Here is a 23,149-nt window from a genome sequence, read left to right as displayed (position 1 = left end):
GAAAATACTGCTTTCCTCCCTTGAATTATCTTGGCCCACTTGTCCAACATTAATTAACCATAAATGTTAGGCTTTATTGCTGGGCTCTCAATTGTATTAATTTTTTAAATTGACTATACATTGTAGAATTACTCATCTAGGATTTAGACACACTGGGACTGTCAGTCTGTGGGCTGGAGACTGCAGTTTGGGAATTGGTCACTCTTAATCATTCTTAGATGGTTGACTCATGTCTGTGTGAGCATGAGGTTAAATATTTACAGAGGTTTAATTGCAAGTTACACAGAGTGGTAGTAGATGTTGTCAGAGGCATGAGAGATGATTTTGTTTATACAAATCACAAAACATAAACACTGGCAGTAGAAACTGGAGCCATCATATATCAGTTAAACTGCTCCTGAATAATGGGGTTGGCAGGACTATAAAGTACACTTCCTTGCTATGTGGGAGCATAGCTGGTTCTTTATTTAATATTTTCATTTAGTAAGCAATAACTTAATTGGAAATGAATTTTGATTGAGTTTTCCAAAATAAAGTGCTGTTCCCCCCCCCCCCCCTTTAATTTGGTGAGGCAGTTATGCTGATTTGAAATCACACCTGAATTTGGGTCTTGTCCTCACCCCTAAAAAGCTGTGACTTGGGCAACTTAATTTCCTAGTGCCCAAGCTTCTCATTCCTGCAGTGGGGAGAAGAATAAGAGTAACAGCTTCACAGGATGACAGAACTTGCCCAATGGAAGTGATGCTGCACAGCTGGGAGCTATGGCCTTGTTATTTGTTTAGGTAGCTCTAAAACTCCCCTGCCCTCAAATTCCCTTTGGAAAACACCAGGGAACAGAAATACAAAAGGGAAGAGCTTTTTGGTGAGATGTGAGGTTTGGCTGATGGACCTGCGGATGCTAAAGTTTCCAGTTTCTAGAGCAGCTTGAGCTGCCCAGAGGAAGGGAGCCCTTGGGTTGCTTTTCCCCTGGGAAGTGCCTTGAGCAGTGGGAAGAGAGCTAGCCACCAGGGAGGTCTTCCCAAGCATCAGCTATGGGTTGAGTTTGAGGAAGTAAGGTGATAGCTGCTTTTGAGTAATGAGGTGCGGGTACCAGCCCTCTGAGCTTCCTTTGGGGGCACTAAGAATAACATTGGTAACTAAGATCCCTGTTCTAAGTGCTTGGAATATATTTTTTCACCCGAATGATCTATCCTGTGATGTAGGAACTACTAGTATCTCTATTTTGTAGATGTGACTGAGGAGCAGAGTATAAGTAACCTTGTATTGAATGGAATAAGCATTTAATATTACAAGCTATTGTAGAATATCTATTACATGCCAGGCCCATGAGCTGTAAGCACTCTGCATAGCTGATCTCCTGTAATCCTTATAGATGTTCGTCATCATAACTTTGATATGGGGCAGGGGGGACAAGTCTGTGTTTTTGCATTGCTTCACTGGCCATGAGATTTCTACCTACATTAGGGAGCAAGTTTCTGTTATTTGCTTACTTTCATCCTTTCTTAGTGTTGACTTAAACTGTGAATGTTTAATATAGGTGAGTTTAAATTCTTGTTTGTTTCCATTGGTCATTTCTCAGTTATTTGATAACTTCAAATTTGTTTTCAAAGCTATTTTGTTTTATGCATTCTCTGAAAAGAGATGATCCGAAGTTGTTAAATTAAAAAAAAAAAGTGTTTATATAGATAATAAAGTATTGAGGTGAGATTTTGAGGGAAAGGAAATTTTCTGGATTGATCAATAAATTTTCTTTTAAGCCTAAGAATAATTTCTGTTTTCTGTCTTTGCTTTGTATCTTGCTGTAATAGTTAATTTTGAAGAATTTTTTTTTTGTGTCTAGAATGAGTTGGAGATATTCTAATATTAACAGTGGGAACAATGTGAGTTGTGGGACATTTTTGAAAGGGACAGATTTTATGCTTGCTACCAGTGCCAAAATAGCTGGAGTTTAAAATAATTGCTAAAAACTTTAAAAAAAATTCTCACCAGAGGATATTTTTTCCATTGAATTTTTTTTTTTTTTTTTTTGAGAGAATGGAAGGAAGGGAGGGGAAGGAAAGAGAGAAACATCGACATGAGAGACATATTGATTGATTGCCTCCTACCTGCGCCCCAACCAGGGCCAGGTATTGAACCGAGGTACGTGCCCTTGACCAAAAACAGAACTTGAGACCCTGTGGTCTGTAGGCCCACACTCTAACCACTGAGCAAAACCATCCAGGGCTGCTAGAAACTTTTACACATCATCCCTTCCTGTACAAAACAATTTTATTGTGAGTGTATGTCAGCAACTCTTGATGGATGCTCCATTTTAGAGATGGCACCATAGAAGTTTGGGTGAGAGTTTTAGGACCTAGTGGACTGAGCTCACATCTCAGAACCTTAGGAAAGTTACCTCACTTCTCTCCAGCTCGGCTTTCTCATTGCAGGGGGGGGAGGGGGGAACACAGAATGACGTTCTTTTTCTTTTTTCTCACTTTCTTTCTGTCTTTCTCTACTTCTTATTTTTTCTTTCAATCACTCTTTCAAAGTCATAGCTTATGAATTTTTTTCTGAGTATAATAAAAGTAGTACATTTTCATGCCAAAAAATTAATACTTTTTCATTTGTGAGAAAAAAAATGTCAAAGATACCAGTGAAAAAAATGGTAAATGAATATTTACCTCATGGGGTTGTGATGAGGAAATGAATCTATGCTTAGAACTTAGGACCCACCTAGTACCTAGAAAATACACAATATAATATTTTCTATTTTTCAAAAAAAGTTATTATTACTACCATTGCCAGAACATATAAGAAGAATGAAGAATGCCTTTCAGAATGCTGCTGAATCCGAAGGCCATGGCTGTGTTCTCACAGTGAGCCTTCGGAGTGGCGCTCGGTGAGGGCAGGTGCGGAAGATGCAGGTCCAATGGGCTCTTCTGACTGCATCGGGCCTACCCTGCACACGCCTGCTTTGGGGTCTCTTGATTTTATGTTTCTCTATGAGGGCAGAAGGAGGAGGCTTCAAAACAGTGCATTCCAGGTCTCCTGGACATGTGGTGATGTAAAAACAGTGTTTGGAATCCTGATGAGCTTTGTAATCAGAAAATCCGGCTTCCCCGTCTGTAAAATAGGGATTGAGATGTGTACATTAGAGGGCCCTTTTGAAGATTAAATGAAACAGTGTCTTGGAAGCACCTTAGGAAGTATTTGAGAAATGGTAGGTTATTATCATTTATAATGACTATGGGTAGAAGGATCTTCCTGGCTGCCTAGGACACTCCCATCTTTAACTTTTTGGTGTTTCAATGGCAGCAGAGCATATATTTTTCTCCCTTCTTAAACTGTGGGACTTGCCGCACAGTTTGACATTTTGAAATAGGACTGGGGCGCTGGGGCTCTGTTCTGTCTCTGGAGCTTTATTTGCTATGACTCTGGAGCTTTATTTGCTCTTCTTGGGTGTACATTTATGCGCATGTGTGTACTCATGACACATATGCGTGTGCATATAACACTTGCACACAGCGTAATCTGGGCAAAGCAGCATCGAGGTAGCAAAGCTGCTGTCTTGGTCTTTTCTAGTGTTACCAGTCTCCACTCTCTCTTTGCACTCTTAGAGGTTTGCTTCCATTACTCTTTCCCATGCAGGGGGCTATGTCAGAAAGAACTAGAATGCGTTCCTAAAGTAAGGTAACTTATCCAGGTTTCACATTCATCCCTGTAATGGAGGAATAAGGCTATGCTCCCTGCCCATCACATACAGTGGCTATCAGGTTAGAATGACAGTAAGTTTGTGAAGGCATGATCAAAGTCTTATACTGGTGGAAGCCTGAGAATGGGAGAGTGTAGTATCATGAGGGAAGTGCCCCTGGGACATAGAACTCACACAATTTCCTAATCCCATAAATGGGCATGCCTGCCATTATAATCTTTAAAACACAAAGAGAAAAATCAAGAAGCAATGCTTCCTCTTAGATGGTAGAAATGTTTTTTTCTGAATGTTTTTATATTTGTCTTTGGTTGGTGCCAGACATTTGGCTCCAATAATAACAAAGAAAAAAGAAAAAACAAAACACCACTTCTTCCATGAGCATTTCCTGATGACCTCAGCTAGAAGTCACATCTCTCTTTGGGGCTGCACCATGCACCATTCATTTAGCTCTGTGCCTGTCCATCCCATGCCAGTTATTTCAATAAGAGTCCTATTTCTCCTGGTAGACAACACGCTCCTGAATTGGTTAACAGATATTTATGGAGCACCCGCTTTGTTGCAGGCACCAGGCTAGCATGGGGGCACAGCCTGGAACAAGATGGATAATCTTTTCCTTGCTGAATATAGAGTCTAGTGCAGGGGACAGATTTTAAATAAATCATTCCCAAGATACCTAATTCCAATTGTGATGAATTTGATAGAGTTAAGAAAGTTTATAAGAGGAACTTAATCCAGACAGGAGGATTCAGCAGGTCAGGAGGGAGCGTACGGAAGCTAGGACTGCCGCGTAAGGTTGCACAGTTTGTGTACTACACAAGGTCAGCTGAGAGGGCAGGCAGAGCTGAAATCCAGTTCCTGGTTGCTTACTCAAGCTGTGCCTTTTTCTTCTTTTATTTTAATCCTCACTGGAGGATATGTTTTACTGATTTTAGAGAGGGGAAGGGGGGGGGGGGAAGAGATTGATTGAGAGAGATTGAGATTGGAACATTGATGTATAAGAAAAACTTCGATTGGTTGTCTGCCAGGATCGAACTGGCAAGTTGGGCATGTGCCCTTTTGATGCATGAGGGGTAATACTCTAACCAACTGAGCCATACCAGCCAGGGCTGTGTCTTTTTATAATTTTCAGAAAGGCATTGTGTAGACTGGTAAGGGCAGTGTTTAGTTCCTGCCCTCCTCCCTCCAAAAAAAGCATTGCACTGATAAGTTAACATTATAAAAGTAGGGGGGGAAATTGACTTAGGAGGTCTTTGTTATTTGATCAACTCTCATCTAGAATAGAGGTTGGTGATAATAACATAGGATTCTGATGAACATTCAATTCTATAATGTATATAAAGAATCTAGTGAAGTATATGTTGCATATAATAGGTGCTCAATAAATTGTGTTTCTACAAACTTGTCAGTACTATTGTTTCTGCTATCTATTTTAGTCCATTTTCTCTCCATTTCCCCCAATTTCCTCCTTGCCTTATTTAGGAAGACTGGACATTGGCAAAATACCTGCCATCAGGCCCTTCTTACTTTCTAGTCGAATGTTGTATCATCACAGGTTCAACCTTAGTGGGGTTTTTTTGTTTGTTTTCTTGCTCTAGAATTTTAAGTAACAACTTCATTTCAAGTTATTCTGCATGATTAAGGATACAGGAATTCAGTCTATAAAATTTAATTTGATTAGAACATTGATTTTCAAATTTGTTCTCTATGTAAAGAATAGTATTTCTTTTTCTTAAATTATTAGTTCATTGATTTTTTTTTTTTAAGAGAGAAAGGATGGGAAAGGGAGAGAGAGAAAGAAATATTGATGTGAGAGTGCAACATCAATTGGCTGCCTCCTGCATGCTCCCCACTGGGGATTGAGCCCAAAACCAGGCGTGTGCCCTGACCAGGAATGGAACTGGTGACCTTCGGTGCACAGGATGACGCCCAACCAACTGAGCCACACCGGCCAGTGCCGCATGGTGCTTCTTACTCATTATCATGAGAAAGTTAGTGATAGGAACTAGATATGATTTTATAGATACTGTCAGTAGGCTCTGCAGTATAAGGATGGTTTTTAGTTGTCTGGTATCTGGTCCTGGGATGGTTAGGGCAGAGAATTATTACCTCCTAGCATGGAAGAACCAGGCAGAAGAGGTGGTCCAGAATATGGGCCCTAGATTGGTTGGTTTGCACATGAAAGGTATACTCACAGGGAATAATTTGCTCTCTCTAGGAATTAGCTAGCCCTGGGAGGGGCAGTCCCTCCGGAGCATCAAGAATGCAGAAAATAACTATTAGATTTTGTTCCTGCAAATAGGAGACATTTACCATGACTTAATATCAGTGATGGGCCCCTTGGTCCAGCATGTGGCACAGGAGTGATAAGGTAGCAGCATGTAAGGACTCCTGGGTTGGAGCAGTTTTGGGTCTTGTTCCCATGTGGGCCCAGTTTTGTTCTTACAGAGTAAAATCTGTGTTCAGGGACTACCATACCACAAATCCTTGTTTCCTTTGGGCACCAAACTTGCTGGTGTTAATGAGAGGCCATGGCTAGAGATAGTGCATTAGGAAAGCTCTGCCCTGCCACTGAGAAATCACCTGAAAACAGTGGTCCAGCCAGGGTTGCTTGGTGGGGGATTCTTCTTACAGGACATTCGCATGTTCCCCAGACCTAGGGCAGTAATGGCGAACCTTTTGAGCTCGGCGTGTCAGCATTTTGAAAAACCCTAACTTAACTCTGGTGCCTTGTCACATATAGAAATTTTTTGATATTTGCAACCATAGTAAAACAAAGACTTATATTTTTGATATTTATTTTATATATTTAAATGCCATTTAACAAAGAAAAATCAACCAAAAAAATGAGTTCGCATGTCACCTCTGACACGCGTGTCATAGGTTCGCCATCACTGCCCTAGAGAGTGGTGTTGGGACCATTTTCATTGAAACTCAATTTATGGTGTTTATCTTTTCCTAAGGAAGTTTCTACTAGCATTTTTTTATATTAAATTATGTAAAGACATCTTTTTCATTGTGTCATTCCCTTTCCTTGTGGCATTGACGTCGTGTTGGATCCCACGGGAAACTTGCTTTTATTTTGTCATCACTGAGGAATCCTGAAGAAAGAGCTAGGGAGGCTTGCTGTTAGGTGTGTGGGATGCACTCTTTAAACACAGGACTGTTGAGAGGTGCATTCTGATTGCATACCTGCACCTGCCGTTGGACTTGTTCAGATACTGGGTACTCAGAACAGAAGGCCCTGCCGCTGCAGAAGGAACACACTCACCATAGTCCTGAGTTTGTGTACAAGTGTGAACCAGCCATAGATACTTGGGGAGCTTATAAAATGCAGATTCCAATTCTGAGTCAGTAGGGCTGGGCTGGGACCTGACAGGCCCCCAGCGGTGCCTGTGCCCCTGGCTCATGAACCACACTTGAAAGGTACTTTAGAATTTGGCCAGTGCTCTCTGCTTTTGCTGCAAAGAGATTTCTGCTTTTGTTTTGCTCTGGGCTGGTCTGTTTGGGGGCCTGGCTCCACTTCACTTTCCTATCACCTCCTCTAGGCTAGGTTCACACCCACATTCCTGCCGAACCTGCTCTCCTCACTAAAGCAAGCTCTGGTCTCCCTAGGCCTCCTCCTCCCACCACCACCAAGTCAAGGTCCAGAAAGATTTTTTAGTTACTTCCTACTGTATTGCCTTCTCCCTTATCAACCCCCCCTCCCCCGCCCCAGCTTCCTATCTGGAGTTCAGGCCCAGGGCTGTCTGATTTCTTTCTCCCCATGGAGGGTCAAGGCTGCCTGCCAGCTCTGCCCAGGCCCCAACCTACTTCCTGCCCCTTGGGGCTCTAGGGAAAGAAGGGGGAGCAAGACAGATACAGAGTCTTCAAAGGAGCCCTCTGCTCAGCCCAACATCCACTCCACCAAGCAGACTGAGAAATGCTAGGTTTGAATGAACAAATAACTGTAATTAAGGCCCATTTCCTGACCTGCCTACCCCTTTGGCCTGTTTACCAATAGCAGCTCATTTAGTTTGTGCATCAGCCTGGCTTTGTGATCCATTGTGTTTGCTTTTGATGCTGGGTGCTGGTCTTCACAGTCTAGGGCTGATAGAAGAGCACTATATTTATAGTTTTAAAAAGCAAAGGGAATACCACTCCCCAGCGGAGTGACTTATTTCCTTAAAAAGAATGCCTCAGGGGAAACCTCTCTTTAGATTCCCCCTTCCCACCCATCTCGCTTGCACAGGCAATGCCCTGATGAATAAAAAAATGAAAGTTGGGGTGGAGGGCCCCCATGTAAGAATATTTTCATTTCTGTTGGTATTTTTTAAAATTTTGTTTTATTGCTTAAAGTATTACAAAGAGTATTACATATGTCTCCTTTTTTCCCCCCCTCCTTGACCTTCCCCCGGCCTCCCCTACCCCCCAGTGTCTTGTGTCCATTGGTTATGCTTATATGCATGCATACAAGTCCTTCAGTTAATCTCTTACCCCCCCCCCCCCCCCCCCCGGCCTTCCCGCTGTAGTTTGACAGTCTGTTTGATGCTGTTCTGCCTCTGTATCTATTTTTGTTCATCAGTTTATAATGGTCTTTATTATCCATAAATGAGTGAGATCATGTGGTATTTATCTTTCTCTGACTGGCTTATTTCACTTAGCATAATGCTCTCCAGTTCCATCCATGCTGTTGCAAATGGTAAGAATTCCTTCTCTTTTATAGCAGCATAGTATTCCATTGTGTAGGTGTACCACAGTTTTCTAATCCACTCATCTGCTGATGGGCACTTAGGCTGTTTCCAAATCTTAGCTATGGTAAATTGTGCTGCTATGAACATAGGGATGCATATATCCTTTCTGATTGGTGTTTCTGGTTTCTTGGGATCTGTTGGTATTTAGATAGGAAAAAAATATGTTTCTTGGGCTCCTTCATTTGGCCTTTGTTCCTTTTGCAAATGTAGTTTAAGAATATTAACAGGAAGTTTCTCAAATTGGTGTGACTGTTGCAGGGGGGAGTGCATGTGTGTGATAGTTGCCTCCCAATTGGCGCCACAGAGGCGGCCCGTACCTGAATCAAAGCATCCTCACCAGTGCTGCCCAGGGCCTGTGCAGCAGCTTTGTCACGAGGACCTGGTCAGAACAGATAGAGGGGGTGCTGGTCACATCCACCCGGCCTCTGGCAGGGCTTCAGCTGAAAAGGCAATTGCCTGCGGACATTTGCTTGGGAAAGGCACAGACCTCTTTATCCTTCCTCTTCCAGCAGAGATGGGAGGAGATATATTTCAAGGATGAAAGGAGAGGAGGGCTGGACAGAAGGTTTCCTGCTGGTTGGGGCTGATGAATGGTGAGATGAACTGTGAGAAAGTGTTTCCTCAGCTGTGGGAAGCAGTGCAGTTGTTACTTCAGCTCCAAGCGAGAGCTGTTAAACCAGGCATTTCATGTGGCCACCCGGCTTTCATCTGGAAGGATGGAGTGTATTACAGGGAGGGGTGAGTGTCAGCCCTGTGTTTCCCCAGGAGGAACAGGAGTCTAAGTGAATGTGGGCCTTTTCCTCCCTCTCCCCTTCCTTCCTGCTCCTGCCCTGCCATCCACAACATCCACTTAGGGCCATGGGTTTACCAGACCCGGCCCATTGCCTGCCATTTGTTTCCAATTTTTCTATTCATTTATGTGAAAACAAGTTTGAAGCATCATCTTTTATTGGGCACTTTGTGCATGAAAAAGAATAGGATTAGACCTGGCCAGTGTGGCTCTCAGTTGCTTGGCCGGTTCGATTCCTGGTTAGGGCACATACCCAGGTTGCAGGCTCCATTCCTGGTAGGGGTGTGCAGGAGGTAGGCCATCAATCAGGTTGATGTTTCTCTCTCTCTTCCTCTCCCTTCCCCTCTCTCTAAAAGTCAATTTAAAAATCTTAAAAAAAAAAAAAAAAGAATAGAATGCTGTGAAATCCCGACTGCTTCCTTGCATGGAACCACAGGAGCTAGACTGTCCTTCAAAGAGGTGTCTTGTCACCAGGCAGTGGGTCAGAAGTGTCTTGTCACCAGGCAGTGGGTCAGAAGTGTCTTTTGAAGCGTGGCACCTTTCTGTGCTGTGGGGAGGGAGACTGACCAGCAATTGACCTTGTATGTGGGATGGGAGGAGGGGCTTCGTTGCTCTCTGCTTTTCACAAGGAGGGAGGTACATCAGGAAGTTGGGCATTTACCACCCCTACCCCGTAGCTGTTCCGGAGCATTCAGTTTTATGGCCATCCCGGGGCTAACTCTGTGGCCAGCCTTTCATTTGAACTGTTGAGATGGAAACCTTTTAAAATGCAATAGACACAGACATTTACTACCTTCTTACTAGGGTCAACAGAGCATCATTTAGACCTACTTATGGTGACTTCATTTAGATGTTTGGATTGTCTGTTAGTTTATTGCACTATAGATAGCAGAAGCGTGAGAACCACAGGCTCAGTTATTAGCGCATCCTTCCTCCAGATTGCTGAGTTGTTTCAACTGGTGTGTATTTTGCTGGCCCACGGATGCTCAACCCTGGATTTGTCCTGGAGCCAAATCGCCTAACCATCCTGAGCCTCAGATTCACATCAGGAAAATGAGAGGAGGGGCTGGATGAGAGGCTCCCAGCTTAGGTGCTGTGGCAGGTTTCAGTTTGGGTAAGATTTTGGGATGCGGGGTTTTATAATAGAAATTCACTAGGATACAAGTTTTATGAGGACAGGAACTGTACTACTATCGTCCAGAACAGTGCCTGGTCACTAGTAAACATTTGATAAACATTTGTTGTATATGGATTTGTAGTATCATAGTGCATCCATATGTTTTATGTATTGGAGTTGCACATAGAATTTGACTCGTTAGTGCACTGCTAACCACTCAAAATTATTGGCCTAACTGAGCGCTGAGATCCTCCCCGCTCAAACTGTCTGAGCCGGTGACATAGCTCACATCCGTTCTCTGAAGGGGTCCAGACGAGACCCCCCAGATGTGCTACTTTGGCATGTGGATCCTTTTGAAATGAAGGCAATCGAGACCCTGTGACCCCAATGTTGCAGAAGACCACAGAAAAAACAAGCGACACTTTAGAGAAAAGGAGTGACACTGTTTGTTTATGCCAGCAGAATCAGGGAATAATTTTCCAAATCTGAGTAAAGTAACATGCAGGGGGCTTCTCCTTTTATCTCCCTGTGGTCTTTGTCCCGCAAATATGGATTATGCTTCCGGTCCTTTTCTCGGGCCTTGCAAGAAGGCCCCCAGGTGTTGGGGGTTTCCAGGCCATATATGATGGTTTTGCCTGGTGCCAGCGTTAATAACTCTCCCTCTGGGGCAGTGCACTGTCCACAGTTTTATGGCCTCTGTAACAGGTTCTGCAAGACCAGTTTCTGGAAAGAAGTAATGACTTTATAGGTTATCAAGAATGTACACTGGGCTGGCTGGCATGGATTCCGATTGCTAGCCCCCCAAACATCAGGGTTACATTGGAATTAGCTTTTTAGCCTCCTCATCAATATAAACTTTTACCTCTCCTTTAAAGATTTAAATTGGGGGGCTTGCCCGTAATGTCAGTTACCACCAGAAATAACTGTTTATGACCTATCTATGGGGTAGGGCAGACTTCTCATTACTGAACATCTGCTCCTCTTATCATCCTGCAAATTACCTTCCTCCCCTCGGAAACCCCAAGGCGCCTTACCTCATCCTTAGCTCAGAATGCCGTGTATACCTCATTTTAACTTTCTGTCTCTGAACCATGTATGTAGTAGGTATGTAATAAAAGTTGGTGATTTTCTCTTGTTGATCTAATCTGCCTCATGTCAATGTAATTCGAACAGCAGGAAGAGCCTAGGAGGGCAGAGGGCAGTTTCTCATCCCCACTTCCCTGTCCCAGAGCGTGCTTGGCTGTAGGTGGGGGTTGGCTCTCTGGCCAGGCTGTGAAGCATTCCGAGGCTTGGCAGGGCTTGGGCTGGCATAAAGCACCTCTCGGAAGGGGCTCGGCAGATTTCTCCATTACTGCATAATCTCCGTGACACAAACAGGCAAATTTGGGATTTTGTGTTTCATTAACTGCTTGTTGTTAAGTTCTTATAAAGTTAAACAAGTACGATTGTTTCCCTCCTTATTTCAATGAGGAAATGTAAAACCAACTTTAAACAATGATTTAAACCTAATAAGCACTTCTCTTCCCACATTCTAGACTTTTCTATTTTGAATTTTAAGGCTTTGTTTTCTTGCACCTTTTTTCCCCTCCTCTAGAACTCGCTTAACTCCTCTTTCTCAGCCCTGTTCTGCGGCAGGTATTTGTGGCTTTCGTGGGTGCAAATGAGTGTTTGGACTGCCTTGTTCGCTCCTTGGAGGACATACAGATGGCTTTGGCTTTTGGGCACCTAAGAAGTGCTTCCAAACACATGGAACTTTTCCCCAAGTGGCTAGGAGGCTCTCTTGGGTTCAGCTCTTAGGAATTTTGTTTCTAGAAGTGTTTTCCTTCAACAGATGCATTTCTGAGCAGAAAATGAAAAAAACTGTTATAAATCGGGCATTAATGCTTGATCCCCCTCCCCCATCTTTACTTCTTTCCATGTTGACTTGATGGACTGAAGAGAATGGGCATCTCTGGGAAGGAGGGAGAGGACTGTGATGATGCAGATGATAACAACTGGCTTTTTGGGGGAGGGGGGAGGAGGTGTACCCTTTGTTAGGCTCTATGCTGAGAACTTTGCCTGAATTGTCTCATTAAACCCTGAAGTAGATATTTTTTATTCCCATTTTACAACTGAGGTAACAGACCTAGGGAATTGGTCCCAGGCCGCATCATCAGGTAGTGTTCGAGGTTGGGTATGAACCTAGACAGCCTGACTCCATAGCTCTTGCTCTTAACCCCTAAATCAGGGGTTCTCAACAGATGGGAGGACAATTGTCTGAGACATTTCTGATGGTCACCATTTGTGAGGCAGAGGAGGAGGGGATGGTGGTAGAGGCATCTTGTAGGTAGAGACCAAGGAGGCGTGCACAGGACAGCTCTCAACAAAGAATTATAGGCCCCAATGTCATGGGGCTGAGATTGACAACCTGCTCTAAGTGATCTCCCGGGAATGTTTGTTTTCTGTTGAAAGTGGAGTTAGTTTACCTTTTAACCTTAAACCTGCTAAAATATATCACATGTGGAGGGTGGTGTGATGGAATGTTTCAAAGAATCCAACTGCTGTCTGAGAACAGAGAACTTGGTCAACATTCCTTGGTGCTGAAAGTAACCCTAACCTCGTGAGAAAGGGACTCCCCACCCGGGGAACTGGTTTTGTTCCAGCCCCTGGTCAGACGCCGCGTGTGCTCACGGCCTGTCTTTGCCCGTTTCAGACTTGGACCCTCTGGGTACTAAGTGTCCTTTAAGGAAGGACGCTGACCCTTGACTTTGCTTTTCATGGAAATGCTGTTGATTGTGGAAACTGACATGTTCTGGAATCTTGGAACCTGTGTGAGAAACCACCTGTCAGAACCTCCTTTCTGACAAACCCCCAGATCCTGCTGCCACAGTTTTGGGAATGACTGTGAAAACCTTGGGGTTTTAAGGGATTCTTTAAACTCAAAAGAGAAAAATGTAAGAAACTGAGCTAATTTCTGGGTTGGGCAAATATATAGCTTGTTCAACTCCTTGGACTTACGTATAGGTAGCTGTTTAATTTTTCTCATTTTATGTTTATTTGTTTTAAATTCTACCAAGTAAATGTTTATTTATATAAATAAAACTAAAAAATATTACAGGAGTTAAAGAATTTTTATTTTTTATTGTGTTAAAAAACAAAAAATTTCCCATCTTAATCATTTTTAAAGGTATAGTACAGTAAATTTTTCTAGTTTTTAAAAACTTTTTATTGGTGAGAGAGAGAGAGAGAGAGAGAGAGAGAGAGAGAGAGAGAGAGAGAAACATCGATTTGTTGTTTCACTTATTTATACATTCATTGGTTGATTGTTGCATGTGCCCTGACTGGGGATCAAACCCTCAAACTTGCCGTATTGGGATAATGAATGCTCTAACCAACTGAGCTACCAGCCCAGGACATGAATTTTCTAGTTTTATGCCATAGTTAGAATGATAGTTCACTGTGGCTGTTTTCTGCCAATCACCACTGAAGTGGATTTCATTTCTCATTGGCTGATTTATTTAACAAATATTTGAGTGCTTACCAAATAGGAGATAGAACAGGGATGTGGCTTTGTTTTGTTCCAAAATAGAAATTTGTAATGCTTTTCTAATGATAAGATATGTGCTCATTCAGAAAATACAGAAAAGCATATCACTTGTAATCCTACAACTCTGTTGACTACTGTTGACATCCTGGGATATCCTTCTAGATTGCTTTTTGTTGTTATTGCTGATCTATGTCATGTTATATTTTTACCCCAAATGCTATCATACTCTATACTCAGGTGTTACTAACTATTTCCAATTAATACAGTGTGGACATCTTGGCAGTGACTTTTTCTGTATAATCTGTATCATTTCCATAGGTGCCCTGTATTCAATAATGTGTATATACCGCAATTTCAGTGATCATTACTCTTTCATGGAACATCCAGGTTTCCTTTCTCTCTTCTAAACAACATAGATGGTCATTCTTATGTATACCTTGGTATTCTTGTTTCGTGAGGGGAGAATCAAGGTCTCTTATTGCTGCATTCCCAGGAATTAACACTGCAAACAGTAGGTATGTAATATAATAATAATTGAGTGAATGGATGATCTGGCTATTTTCATAGGATTAGGAATGGGGCTTTGAATGTGGGGCGGGACTTGATGGTGAGGTAGGGGGCTTGGTGATTGGGGTGGTTCAGCTGCTTGGGGCAGAGCTCTAATAGAGGTCACCCAGGTCCACTGAGACCAGAGGTTGCCTGGGAGAGAGGAAGGAGCCCAAAAAGGGAGATGCCTTCTCCAGGTATTTGCTGACTGCTTACCGTACACTCAAGGACAAAAGAGAAAAACTGTTTCCTCTTGTGCCTCCTTCTCACACAGCCAGTCTCCCCTCTGTGGGAAACCAGAGTTTCAGGTCAGTGCTTTCTGTCCTGTTCACCATCTTTATGCTACTTACCAGCTTTCTCTGACCTTAAGTTGCCCAACCTCTCTGAGCCTCTGTCTCAGCTCTGTAAAGTGCGGGTGATATAATGACTAATAATAATATTTTTTGTGCCTTGCAGGAGTGAGAGATTAATTACTAAGTGTCCATTGTTGTTAGCTAATACTGTGGATTAAGTAAGCTTTTATAGGTGGCTCAATATTCTTTTGTAGGGAGAAATCCACTGTAAGCTCATACAAACCAACTCACTAACACAGTATATAATATGTGCTGAGTTTTAGGAAACAATCGTTTTGTGAATTAGGGACTACCTGCAACCCTGTGTGGTGCAAGGGGATAATCCTTGTGGGGCAGAGGAATTGTGTGTTTTTGTTCTCCTGGCTTTCAAGTGCCGTCAGTCCCTTGCATAGCCACCAGGAAAGGACAGCACCTGGCACCACGGAGGGGGGTGGGAACAAGAGTTGCTAATTTACCACCACCACCACCACCACCACCGCCGCCGCCGCTGCCGCCTTTCTGTTGTGGGGAAAAAAGTCTGTATGTCAATGGGAAGCTGTTTCTGAGCTTGGAGTGAGGAGAATGATCTGCAAAATGTTGGTTGTGAAATCTAGAACTTAAAATGAATATTGCTATCAAAGTAGAATCAATTATTTGTCGCCTCTCTGCTGACCACACGTGATATACAAAGCCTCAAAGGAGAAAGAAGGAAAGTGGGCTGTGACATTCCAGGAATAGTATTGTATGTTACTGAAAGATATGGAAAGCTAAATATCATTAAAGAATAGAGAGTGTAACCAGACAATCAATGGGTCCGTGCTGCCTGTCACTATTTGAGCCAATTAAGCAGAGACAGGGCTGAATCCTATATGAGTGTTTACTCTAATACTGCCAGCAGTATGGGAGAGCAGCAGGTCATCCACAAAAATCTGCTCTGCACCCCACCATAAGCCCCCTGCTTATATTGGGTAGAACAAATATTACATGGGGAGGTAGCCAAAGGGTATGCCAAATGGGCAGTTAACAGGTAAGCAGAGGGCTGGGGTCTTTAAAGGGCTGGCGATCCTGGTTTCTGCAACAAAGATGTTAATCTTTCCATGATAATAGGCAGCTCCAAATGGAGAGGATGGACTGCATTTAGAATGTGCCTTCCTTAATCAGAACAAAACAATCATGGTTAACAAAGCATGATTATTATTTCTTACAATTCTAGCTGGTTTCCCAACATTCTGTTTTTGCCCCTATCAAGAGCACCATTTAATGAAAAAATTTGAACCCAATTTTGTCTTTAATAATATTTTTCTTATATTTCCTTGATATTATAATCCCCCAGTATGCCCAGAAACACCTGGGTTCTGCTTCTAATGGCTTCAGCAGCTTTTATTTTTGAGGAACTTCCTCACTGCGCACCCCGCCCCCCCCCCCCCCCCCATTTCTTAGGAACAGTACTATAATTAATGTAGTTTTTAAAAAAAATCTCTTCTGTCTTTCCTCAGTTCTGCTAGTGATCCTGTTTTTCCAAGTCAGGAAAAGGGACTGAATGAAGGGCGGTGCCAGATTTGAAGATTTCTTTCCTTTTGCAGTTTGGACTGAGTTTAGATGTCCTAAAGCCAGCTTGGCTCTCCACAACCCTCGAGGAAAACGTCTTTTTGATGAATGGTTTCCACATTGCTGAGGAATTTACACACCCAAAAACGAAAGCATCGAAACTAAAAAATGTGACCCACATTTGGGCTGGTTCTTGTGACAGAATGTCCTGCGTACTTGCCGCCTCCCTAAGTGGAGCCAAGGGAGCGTGGCTTAATGTGATGCCTGGGCCATCATCGTCATGAATGAGTTCTCTCACTGCTGCTGTGTGAGCTGTACCTGACAGAACAGAGACCATGAAGCAATTAGAGGGATGCTCACAGTACCTGTGAGATGCTTGGAGAGCTTTGGACTGCTCCACTGTTCAGTTCTTCTCTTTTTTATTGATTTTTCTCTCTTCTTTCTCGCGTTGGGGTTAACTCACTGTGCTTGCCTCTTACAGTTTGTTTTCAACATCTAAGCATTTATGGATGGTAGGGATGTCAGATCACCTCTTGCATAGATGCCACCATGTCTCTGGCAGATGGTACCTGCTGACCATTGCATTTTCCCTGCTGAGCCATTCAGCCTTAGAACCCAGCACAGCATTCCAGGGTGCCACTGCCGCAATGAGTTGAGTGTGGGATGAAACCTCTATTTTCCCACCACCTGTTGTTTGTCACCTAGGCTCCTTGAGTTTGCAAGTGAGGAAAACCAAGACCCTGAGAGGGAAGGGAGTTACCCAGAGCCACAGAGTTGGAATCCAGGTCCTCAGACCTTTGCTCTTCCCCCCACTTATTCCCTCCTGGTCCCTGTGGGTTTAATAACCTGGTAGCCAACCAAGCCTCTTGGCCCTGTGAGAATAAGACTGATAGAGAGAGGGGGACTCCTATGAGTAAGATAACATGGTGTGTGTATGCTCACACTGATTATGACATCGGGCTTTCTTCCTGATTCTTTGCTCTTTCCCATTGGTGGTGTTGCCTGGGAATTCTAGGTCAGCGGTTGCCAACCGGTGGTCCGTGGACCACTGGTGGTCCATGAGGTCTGAAAGGTTGGCGACCGCTGGTTTAAGAAACCTTTGGAGCAATGGTCACCAACCGGTGGTCCATGGGCCACTGGTGGTCTGCGAGGTTTGAAAGGTTGGGGACTGCTGTCTAGGTAATAAATGAATCGGGTTTTCCAATTTGACAGTAGAAGAACCTGGAAGTTACTACCAGCCCTAGCTCATGTTTTTGTAACATTTCCTCACATTCCCCAGCTTAGGCCTCAGAAGAACTGTCTGTGCCCAAGGCCAGTGGGAAGACAGGGAGGGAGACTGATATTTATTGTGGTGTGTGTGTGTGTGTGTGTGTGTGTGTGGTCTGGATCCTTAGACAGGAGAAGGAAAATAATGCTTGGGGTGAGGCCCAGCTCCAGGTAGCAGCAAGCAGTGGCTCATCCTTTCATTCAGACTCTGCCCTGGCAAGGACGGAGTACTTCGAAAAGCCTTGGCTACTCAAGCTGTTGCTGTTTCAGAGGAAGTTAGCCAGAGGGAGGGTGTGAAGGGCTCTTTGATATTTTTCTTTTTCACTAAGGGGAGGGAAAGCTGCTTCAGAAAGAAAAATAAATCCCATGAGTCAATGCGACATTTGCAAATGCTTTTATAGCAGGATCATCAAACTTAGTTGCTTTACTTAGTCTTTTTCTTTCTTTTGAAAATTACAGCAGTAATACATGCACATGGTAAACACACAAGCAGAGAGTGGAACAGTGAGAAGTAGATGTCTTCTTTTCCTCCCCACATGTAGGCCCGCTCTACAGGTCATCAGTTAGTGGTCATTGCATACGCACACACACCACACATAAAGCCACGCATGTATATAAAATATCAGAGCATAATGACTGTGTTAGTTTGCTGGGCTGACATAACAAAGTATGTAGGCTGAGTGGCTGAAACAACAGAAACTTAATCTCTCACAGTTCTGGAGGCTCAAAGTCTGAAATAAAGGAGTTGAAGACTTGGTCTCTTTTGAGATCTTGCTCCTTAGCTCGCAGATGGCCGTCTTCTCTGTGTCCTCACATGGTTTTTCTGTGTGTCTGTGTCCTAATCTTATCTTCCAAGGACACCAGTCATAATGGATTAGGGCCCACTCCAATGACTTTGTTTAACCTTAATTACGTTATTAAGGATCCTATATCCAAATGTTCTGAGATACTGGGGGTTAGGACTTAAACTTGTAAATTTGGAGAGTGTGTGGGTGGAAAAGATAACTCAGTTCAGCCCAGAACACTGACTTACTCTTTTAACTACATTGTATTGTGTAGATAGCCCATAATTCATGTATCTGGTCCCTGTGTATCTGGAGAATAAGACTGTTTCCATGCTTGTAGTGAATAACCTCACACCTAAATCTCTGTGCCCCTGTGTAAGTATACATGCAGGGTGAACTTGTAGAGAAATTGCAAGCTTTGGCCTCCAAAGAGATTGACTGTGTCCTTCCGGAGTGCATCATAATTTCTTGTGGAACAGGAGAGTGTGCGGTACCTACAGATTAAAGCCCATTTGTGATGTAATGCTGGTGTGAGAAATTCAGAGTGTGGAAAAAGACTAAGTAAAGCAACAAAGTTCTATCATGGAGCAGGACTTGTGCACATGCCCTGTGGAATGGGACAGCCAGCCCTTTGAGGAATGTTGCCATTATGACTTTACTGTACACTTTTCAGTCAGCATCCATGTATTGAGGCATTGATAGACCCTGTTTTGCTCGTTTCTCTGTTGTTATTTTTATTGTGTTTTTTTTTTTAGGTTTTTTTTAATTGATTTTAGAAAGGAAGGGAGAGGGAGAGAGAGATAGAAACATCCATGATGAGATCGGCTACCTCCTCCACATCCACACTGGGGCTCGAGCCTGCAACCTGGGCATGTGCCCAGACTGGGAATAGACCTGTGACCTCCTGGTTCCTAGGTCCACGCTCAACCACTGAGCCATGCTGGCTGGGCATGTTGTTGTTATTTTTAAATAGACCTTAATTTTTAGAGCAGTTTAGTTTACAGAAAATTTGAGGAAGGTACAGAGATTCCCCATACATCCCCTGCCCCACAGGTGCACAGTCCTTCCTCATTATCCACACTCCTTGCCAGAGTGGTACATTTGTTACAATTGATGAACTTATAGTGACATATTATTATCCAAAGTTCATAGGGCTTACTCTTGGTGTTCTATATTTATTTGTTTACTAGAGGCTTGGCGTATGAAATTTGTGCACGGGTACGGTCCCTAGGCCTGGCCTGCGATCAGGGCCATATTCCCCAGCTTCCCACAATCAGCCCTGCTCCCCGCCGCCACCCACCCCCAGTTCCCCATTCACTATCAGGTGATCAGAGCCTGCCAGCCTGGGGGAGGAACCGAGAGGTTGGCTGTTCCGCCCACTCGCCGGCCCCAACCCCACCACATGTTGCCCTCTGTGGTGACTGGTGGGGCGGGGGCCTTGGCCTGGCGCCACCTGCATCCCCCGCTACCCGCCCCCGGTTCCCCGTTCACCATTGGGCGATCAGAGAGGTGGTCAGTGCACATAATAGTGACTGGTCTAGTGGTCGTTCTGCCATTAGGGTCAATTTGCATATTAACCTTTTATTATATAGGATTATACTCTGACTTGTTCAGTGAAAAGTTTTGGCCCTCTGTTGCTGGGGTAACAAGACATGGCATTTCTCTTCAAGCTGTGACAGCCTGGAAATTAGGCTGGCCAGGAATTATTCCAGTTTTGAAAGTGAGGATTAGGGGAGTGACATACTCAGAGTGAAAAAGCCATAAGTGGCAGGGGCTGGGTGTGAACCCCTTTTATTCTAAATTTTGCTTTTCCAGAAAGAAGTGGTAAATCAGCAGGGCCGTGAGATTTGTTTTAGAGGCTAATATAACATTTCTTTTATGGATGTTGGTTTGAGTTTCTACTTGTGTATATTAGTGTTTTTTTAACTAAAGATAATGCACTTGTTCCCTTGGTTGTTGACATAGTTTGCTTTGATAAATAACTACTAGAAAAAGGCTATTGGATTTAAATATATATATATATATATATATATCTGTCAATCATACCATAGGATTATATAGAGAGTGAACGTGAAAATAAGGCCGTTTGAAAAGTCAGATCTATAATATGCCACCTGACTTTAGTAATAGAATAAGATTAAAACAGTATGACTTTCTTTTCACATTTTCCGTAATCACATCTCTCTGTCACTGTTAATTTGTCTTTAAATGACCAGTTAGGCTCACATATTATGTACATGTCTGTTCATTTTTCTCTTCTGTGGAGATATTAAGGTTAAATGTTGATTCTGCTGTGACAAAGTTCTATCATGGAACAGGAGAGTGTTTAAAAATGTATGTTTTCCAAAATAGAATATTTTATTAATCGCATTTGAACTTGACATACAGTAAGACTGATTATCTAAGACCACAGAACTAAAGAGGTAGCAACCAATGAAGGAGATAGTTGAGAAAGAATTTGGAAGGCATGTGAGTGGAAAGAAGTTAGTAAAATCGGGGATAGAAGACATGATGGAGTGAATTGTAAAGGAAGGTGAGTCTGTAAGAATACCACACAGGCAGTGGTGTTGGGGTCCCACTTGTGTGGCCTGTTAGCTCAGCCCAAGTAGAATAATCTTACAAAGCAGTGACCTAACATTATGAAGCAAGAAGAGTCTTTTGAGGAAGATGGCTTGGGAAACTGAATGAAGGTGGAGAGAGTACATTAGCAAAATTTTAAAATAATGATATAGTGCAGAATGTCCAAGGGCTCAAACAATGGCGGTTTCATTAAGTAGATGAAATAACTTGGGAAATGACATTCCCAAGATCTGTCTTAACATCCTGTGATTACAACCGGTCTTATACCTGCTTACCTATGATCTCTTCTCATTGTAAGTGTGTTTATAGTGTGGCATTCTAATTGATGCTTGTTTTGCAGCTGTGCAAGGTCTTGAACTTCATTCCAAATCATTATCAAGAGACTGAATTGTTAGGTTGTAGGTTTTTTATAGACTGTACTGTATTGTATATAGGTTTAGTTGTTATTTGCAGTTTATAATCTCTTTTGTAGAAATCCCTCCCTGACACCAGGTGTGTCTGATTAGGTCCAAGAGACCACAGCATAAGCATAAATATTGTTATCACTTTATAAATGAGGAGTCTTAAAAGGGGTTAGTAACTTGCTCATGGTTCAGAATTAGTAGTGGGTGGCAGACCCAAGCCCCAACTCAGGCAGGGTGGCTCTGAGCTTGAGCTTTTAACAACACTACGCTCTGTTGCCCTATGCTTTTTTTAAAAAAATATATATCTTTATTGATTTCAGAGAGGAAGGGAGAGGAAGAGAGAGATAGAAACATCAGTGATGAGAGGGAATCATTGATTGGCTGCTTCCTGCACGCTCCCTACAGGGAATCAAGTGCACAACCTGGACATGTGCCCTTGGTGGGAATCAAACCCTAGACTGGGGTGGGCAACCTTTTTGTGAGTGCATGCCAAAACCACAAAATCTCTGACTCAAAATTCTTCTGCGTGCCAACCCTAATTTTTTTTGAGAACATGTTACGCCTACTTGATATCTCTTAAAGTGTACGTATGTGAAGAACCTTGAAGAAATAATAAAATCCATTCGAGCAACAAAAACACAGTATATGATGATGAAAAATATATTTATTTTTTAATGTATACATGTTATGTAAAATTATTTATTTATCTAAGATGCACCTACATTGAATTATCTGAAAAAATAAAGAAGTTGATATTAAGAAAAAAATTTAAATGGAAGATTATAAGAGAGCGTTTCGCGTGCCAGCAAAAGTTACTGGCGTGCCATGTTTGGCACACGTGCCAGGGGTTTCCCACCCCTTCCCTAGACCCTTCAGTCCACAGGCTGACGCTCTATCCACTGAGCCAAACCAGCTAGGGCTATTGCCCTGTGCTTTACTAAAGATCTAGTTTCCTTTTATAGCAGTGGAAATACACTGTATGATATTATAATGATGGAGATGTATCATTTTACATCTGTCCAAACCCATTGACTGACTATACAGTGAACCCTAAAGTGAACCATGGTCTTTGGGTGATAGTGATATATCAATGTAGGTTCATCTGTGTTAACAACAACAGCAAAGTACCTTTCTTATAAGTAATATTAATAAATGGGGGAGGCTATGTATGTATGGGAGTAAGAGTCAATATGAGAAATCTCTGTACTGCCTTCTCAATTTTATTGTTAACCTAAAGCTATTCTAAAAAATAGTTTTGAAAAGAAAAAAAATTAGCACCAGACCCAAACCTGGAAACTTAATCTATATTTTATTTAGTATCCCCAAATGTATAGCTGCCAATAAAGCCCAATCAGAGATAAAAAAAAAAAAAAAGAGCTGGTCTCCCCAAATAAAAGGTGTGTGTGCTATTAATGGTACAGAGGAGCTCTCTGCTCCTCTGAGCCCATGCCCCGCACATTAGCCTGAGAGCTTACATTAGGGGCGTGAAGCTGCGGAAAACACTGTGTGGGTAAGAGGCATCTATTCCCTGAGAGCTTCAAGTTGGACACTCCCATTATTTCCTGCAGAGGAGGACGGGTGCGAGCATACATAGCCTTTACATCCCAGCATGTGCCTGGGTGTTCATACAATTCATTCTTTTGCTCATGGATTTTGACAGTCCTTTTCTTGAGCCCGATTCCCTGTTTTTCATGTTCTCCTCACCTCACTTTGGCCTTTTTCTAGTTCTTGGCCTCTTTTGCTTTTAGCCGACCCCAGAAATCTTTATTTTGCCTAAGAGTAATGATTATAGTGCTTTTTCTGTTTAATTATTGGGCATCTCCCAAGCCTT

At 42.8% G+C, this 23,149-nt stretch overlaps 1 protein-coding gene across 5 annotated transcripts in view; it reads left to right on the top strand.

Moving 5' to 3' along the window:
• Positions 1 to 23,149, top strand: part of SERINC5 (serine incorporator 5) — a 95,022-nt gene that overhangs the window by 21,458 nt on the left and 50,415 nt on the right. The window contains exon 2 of one of the 5 annotated variants that reach the window (XM_036309970.1): positions 16,232 to 16,650. The exons of 2 other annotated variants lie outside the window; for them this stretch is intronic. In XM_036309970.1, the coding sequence (XP_036165863.1) occupies positions 16,636 to 16,650 (15 nt within the window). In that variant the 5' untranslated portion in view covers positions 16,232 to 16,635. Of the gene's footprint in view, positions 1 to 16,231; positions 16,656 to 16,731; positions 16,935 to 23,149 lie in introns of those variants that run through there. 2 more of the 5 variants (XM_036309971.1, XM_036309972.1) reach the window with 2 other exon arrangements.

The sequence above is a fragment of the Myotis myotis genome, unplaced genomic scaffold (assembly GCF_014108235.1).
Source record: "Myotis myotis isolate mMyoMyo1 unplaced genomic scaffold, mMyoMyo1.p scaffold_m19_p_5, whole genome shotgun sequence".
Classification (NCBI taxonomy): domain Eukaryota; kingdom Metazoa; phylum Chordata; class Mammalia; order Chiroptera; family Vespertilionidae; genus Myotis; species Myotis myotis.
This window is presented reverse-complemented; position numbering and strand designations above follow the sequence as displayed.